Raw genomic sequence first — 5,826 nt, 5'->3', positions numbered from 1 at the left:
TTTTTTTACCCTTTCATATTTGGCATTGTATAAACAACTTCTTGCACCACAATGATATTATCAAAACTATGTTGGCCAAGGACAAAGGTACAAGATTTATTAGGACAACTTTTTACCAGGAATGCATAGTTTATAACAAAACTAAGTGGTAAATAACATCAATCTTTTTATATATTACGAAACGTAACACATCATAGAATCTTGATATGTGAGCATACCTGTAGCTGTACTCTGTATACAGTTGTTTTTCCTTGTTTAATAAAAGAAAAGAAAGAGAAAACCACAACAAAGAAAATAAATTAAGACTGCACTAATTTATCACTGTAAAATATCAAATTGTCTCTCTTTTTATGTATAATCTAATGATAAAAAAAAAATGAAATGTAGGAGCCTACATTGGAAATGGGGCATTAGACGCCCCGGCCAAGGCCGTGAATAATTGCGTATGATTAACAAATTTAACTTTGACTTGTGTGTCTGTATAATCTGATTACCTATTTACCGTTTCTGTGTTTGTTTTTGCTTTGACAAAAAACAAAAGCGAAAGAGAAAACCCCAACATAATGGTTGATTTGGTGGTTTTGCAAAAATCTATAAATTTATTATGGGTCAGTTCCCACGTCAGTTGTAGTTGAACCGATTCCCACCTGCAACCATGGCGAAGAACTCCCTCCTACGTTCATGTCCTTTAGTTCACTTAATTTCGCTAGCTTCACCTTACTGTCAGCTTCGTCTTCCATGCTCTGCATCGTCGTACCATTGCTAATATTAAGTTTTTTGTCATTGTTCTTGCATTGATCTTCATCGTTATTCTCAATGTCCATGTCGTGAGTACTATTGTCATTTTTATGTTGCTCCTTTCCTCCTCCTCCTCCTACCCATGACTGTAAGTAAATCGCTGCGGAGACATTACACCGGCCGGCAAGTTCTGGGGGCGACGGAGCCGGGAGGTTGAGGTCCAGCTTTAGATCAATTGGGTCGGGATCGTCAAACTTAAGTATTTGATTATTGTTACTATTATGATTCATCATGTGTTGTTCTATGTGGTCTTGAAATTGTTGAAATCTAGCCAACGTCGAAGCGTCCGGCGCGTTCGACGTAATCCAATGACACCTCTTGTGTCCTCCCAGTGCTTGTCCCGACGAGAAAACTCGGTGACATATTGAGCATTCATGAACTTTCGATTTCCTCTTAGACGACGAGGCAGCGTTATTGGAGCCATGATCGAAATGAAGCATTGAATTGCTTGATTTATTCGTTGGAAAGAGTTGGTCTTCATGTGTGATGATATCATCATCGGCGCCACCGGTTGCGCCGCCCATGCCGCCACCGCCATCTTCGAGGTTGTCGAGCCTAGCAGCGAAGCAGCCTTTGACTTTCTTGTGGCTGGCTCTGTGACCACCCAATGCTTGATGGGAATTAAAGACCTTCTTGCATGCTTTGCATTCAAACAAGCCCTTATTGCTTGCCTCCTTGGCTTTGTTATGATCCAAAGGGACTTGAGAGATGGGAGCCATGAAGCTGAAATTAGCGTTTCTTCTCTCATCGTCTTTGCTCGCCGATGCCGATGATTCGTCGGCGTCAGGCACGAGAGGATCCACGGTGGCGTTGGACAGCATCATCAAACAATTAGCGAGATCTTCTTCCTCATTGGATGAAGAGCAATTAGGATTATTATTATTATTATTATTGAAGCTGCCCACTTTGGCTCGAAATGACCTCTTTCTCTTGGACCAACCACAACCTCTCCGACCCGACACATCATCGCCGTCGGATCCCGGCGATGAAACAAACGACTCATCGGCATCATCGGAAGTGCACTTGCCATGTTCAAGGAAGGACTTCCAAGACAAGAACTCTTTCCCGCAATTCTCACAAACCCTGCAACTCTTTAGCCGATTAGGGTTCGTCCTCAAAGCGTACATCCGCTTGTTAGCCGGAGGAACATTAGCATTATTATTGTCGTCTCCACCAACAAGCTTGCCATCTTCCCAGTCGCTTGCCGCGTCGTCATCGTCATCCATAGCTCCGCTGCTCTCATCTCCGATGCCGTGCGCCCTCATGTGGCCTCCGAGAGCTCTGCCACAGCCAAATCCTTTCTTGCAGATCTTGCAGAAGTACTTGAAGCTAGATTGGTGATCGATCATGAGGGGCATATAACAAAGATCAGAGAAGAAGGTCAGAAGAAGAATGAAATGTGACGTGAAGTGAAGAAGAAGGAGGAGGAGGGATGAGAAAATAAGGGGGAGGCAAGTCCTAGTTTAGTGGAGAGGCAAGTGATAGGATGGATTTGTGGATGAGAAGGGAGCGAGAGAGAGAGATAGAGAGAGAAAGGGTGACAAGTGGTAGGAGGAGGAAGGTGAGAGGGAGAGACACACCAGAGGAAGCCCGTAGGTGTAGTGTCACATTTACAACACAGCTTGTCTTTCTGCTATTTACAAGGTTTTGAATTTGATCTTTGAAAATCCACAATATAAAATACTTCAGTAACATCCATCCACTTATTATGCCTCCTGTTTTTTTCCTTTATTTTCTTTTGCATTTTAGTTATATTTTTTTTTACAATACAATAAAGATTCGTAAATTTAAAAAGTTGAAAATATATTGAAAATAATACTACATACTAGTTATGTTAATTAATAAAGGATATTTTAGTTAAAAAATAGTTTAATTAGGGAAAAATATAAAGAGCAAATCACTTGGACAGCTGGAGCACATTAATTAATGATGGAAAAAGACCAAAGCATTTAGAATTCCAGCGAGTAGAAATATTATGTTTGACAAGCATGTGTATATAAAATGATGACAAGGATAACAGTTTAATAAGCACAAGTTTGGAAATGTATAACAAGTATGGATATTTTCATCTTTTCTCCTTCAAATCTGATTGTCAGGTGTAAGGTCAGGGAGTTCAGAGTAAATTCAAAATGCTTTAATCATTTTTCACAATTAATTAATATGCTCCAGCAGTCCTTCAATAAATTTCCCAAATATAAAAGAGGTTAGAAACTGACTATCCTTAATTATGATTCATAAACTTACTAATAGGATTCATCTCACAGGCTCCATATAGTATACAAGACTTAAATTAGTTTAATTTAAAGAAAAGAATTTCTTTAGTTTTTTATTTATTACATTTAAATCATTTTTTGAAATAATATATATTTATTAAAATATTAAATAAATTCTACAATTAAATATCCCGTGAATTTTGTTTGATTACAATAACTTTCTTTGTTTTTTCAAAATTTACAGAAATCTCTTGCAAGAGTATCTTCTTGATACAAGTGAGATGTTATTGATGAAAAGTAAATAAAGAGTATCGAGTAATCATGAGTGATAACTCAAAAAGTTCTACTTCCCTTGAGCCTGTTACTCTTATTTCAGCCTTTTCCTTTGATCACTTACCATCATCTGTAAAACGAGTACTCTTTGAGAAAATAAAAAATCTTATTGAGTATTCTATTGTTCCATAAAATACCCATATCCCAGCCACACATAAAATACTCATAAAGGGAATGCTTTTACTTGTGGAATCAGATCTCTGATCCACACCCACTGTCCTCAATTAAAAGAAATAATTCAAACATCTAATCTTGGTCAGTGTGGTATTCAAGCAACTATAGCTGAACAGTATATTACCCTTAAAATTGTACAGCCTTTGATTAATAGATGGATCACTCAAGGTTATACCTACCTTCATGTAGGAGCTATCTGCCTTGCTCTCACCTTCCTTAGAAGAAAAGGTGTAGCAGCCACTGCTAGGGTTGCTTTACTAGAGTTTACTTTCAAGTTATATGGTAATGTTTTAATCGGTGTCATGTTGACTACCCTTAGCAACGAGAGCGTGGTTCTTACCATAGCACATCAAACTTACAGATCCAACTCTTTTCCAAAGACTTAAAGTTTAGATCCAGATCCATACAGCTAAACAAGAATTAGATGCTGTTATGCCCACTTTGGACTACCAGATGATTTTCAGACTATAGGATCATTCTTTAGATCTCAGCTTACCTAATGCAATTGGAGATGCCTTGTATATGGTTGTTGATAATCCCGATAACTCATTAATCATTCAAATACCAAGACATCTGCTTATGGAGGAAGTTGTAGGAAGATGCCTCTGCAATGGATCAATAATTATGAGAAGCAGTTCTATGGTGTTCAAAGAGATATACACACAATAGAACCCTCTGAACTCTATAGACTTCAAAATGGTACTGTTAAGTTTGTCTTTAAAAGACTAAGAACTCAAGATCTAAATCTGATCTCTAAAAGAATCTTGTCTATAACACCAGCCTTTATTGGACACAAAGATGATCCTTTAATAGAGTGGTTCACATAAGATGCCAAGCTAGTTTATGTTTCTCATATCAATGGACATTTTATTTGGGACTGTGCCTCAGAATTGTGTGATCCAAGTTGTGATTGTTACCTTTAGAATGATTTTGATGATGAAGAAGAAGAACAAGAAAGTTTAAGCGTCCTATACGCCTGTGTAGATATAAGCATCCTTCTAAGAATGATGATGTTGATCATGGCCGTAAACAACCTATAAAGAGAAAAATGGGTAGAACTTCTAATTCCCCCCAAAAAAGAAGCACGCTTTTCGAACTCCTCAGAAAACTTAGTCATAAAGATCTTCTCCTTTTGGAGAAAGAAAAATTAGTAATTCCACTACTTCTAAAACCTGTGACCTTAATGCTCCCACTTGCACAAGTACAAGCTTTGCCTTATATTTGATGCGACCTTATGAGAAAGAATTTCCTCTTCTTAAGAGAAAAATAGATGACAAGACAAAGGATACTACTAGACCTTTTGTCCCACAGATAGAAGTAACTCATCAAGGCACTCTTAAGCCTATCTCACCTATAGAAGAAGTACTAAACTAACAGTCTCAAAATGTTGTCAGCCAAAATAAAGTCCTACATAGGATAGATTCAAAGCTTAATCACCTAATAACAACAATTGAAAACCTTTCTTTACAGGTTAATAAAATTAATGATCAAGCAAAGAATTTATATCAAAGACTCTACAAACAAGAACAAAAGCTGGATGCGAAACTTCATAGATTTATCAAAGAAGGGTAGTTTGGACTTGAATATTTTAGAAAAGAAAAGGAAATTTCTAAAGTCAAAAGACAATTGTAGTAGATAGAAGCAAACTTAACCCAAGATCAATTTAGGAATCGTATCTAACCTATCCTATCTTGTCTAGACAATTCCTTACTTATACCTCCATACATCTAACCTATCTAACTGAGACTGATTATAGTAAAGTATTCAGAATGAATTACTGTACTCTCAAAAAAGCTTAGAAAAAGCCCACTCCTAGACAAAGTCACTAGTAAACTACTAAGAAAAACTACTTTTCCATCAAAGTCCTTCTCATATAAAATCTCAAGAATACCAAGCATCTTTATCTTTTACCAAAATACCAGAAAAACCCTTGACCATTAAAACACCTCTACCATCACTACTAAAGCCTAAACTACCATCAACAACTGCTAAACTCAAAGGGATAGAAGATCCCTCAAACCCTTTAGGAACAACTGCTTCTATTAAAAAGGCTGTATATGATTAGGTTTATTCAGACAAAGAAAGTATAGAATCACCCGTGTCTTCTCAAACTTCTATAAAGTTTACAAACTTTGAAGAAGAACAACATTTGGTTGATTTATCAAAAATTACAATGGTCAAACCTCAACCTCCTTCTCAAAGGTCTTCTTCACAAATACAAGCTTAATATGAAACTTGTACAGAGACAGTTGTAGAAGATCCTTCTGATGATGAGTCAAGAATCATGGAAGAAATACCTTCTGAACCC

At 37.0% G+C, this 5,826-nt stretch overlaps 1 protein-coding gene across 1 annotated transcript; it reads right to left on the bottom strand.

The window, feature by feature from the left end:
• Positions 1-329: 329 nt before the first annotated feature.
• On the bottom strand, positions 330-2,202 carry LOC129295686 (zinc finger protein ZAT4-like). Its single transcript, XM_054934232.1, has one exon. The coding sequence runs from the start codon at positions 2,154-2,156 to the stop codon at positions 603-605; it is 1,554 nt and encodes a 517-aa protein (XP_054790207.1). The 5' UTR covers positions 2,157-2,202; the 3' UTR covers positions 330-602.
• Positions 2,203-5,826: the final 3,624 nt, after the last annotated feature.

Source organism: Prosopis cineraria, unplaced genomic scaffold (genome assembly GCF_029017545.1).
Source record: "Prosopis cineraria cultivar Desert tree isolate PC_DT_omini unplaced genomic scaffold, ASM2901754v1 PC167, whole genome shotgun sequence".
In the NCBI taxonomy this organism is placed as follows: Eukaryota; Viridiplantae; Streptophyta; class Magnoliopsida; order Fabales; family Fabaceae; genus Prosopis; species Prosopis cineraria.
Note: the sequence above shows the minus strand (reverse complement) of the source record. Positions and strands in the feature narration are given on the sequence as shown.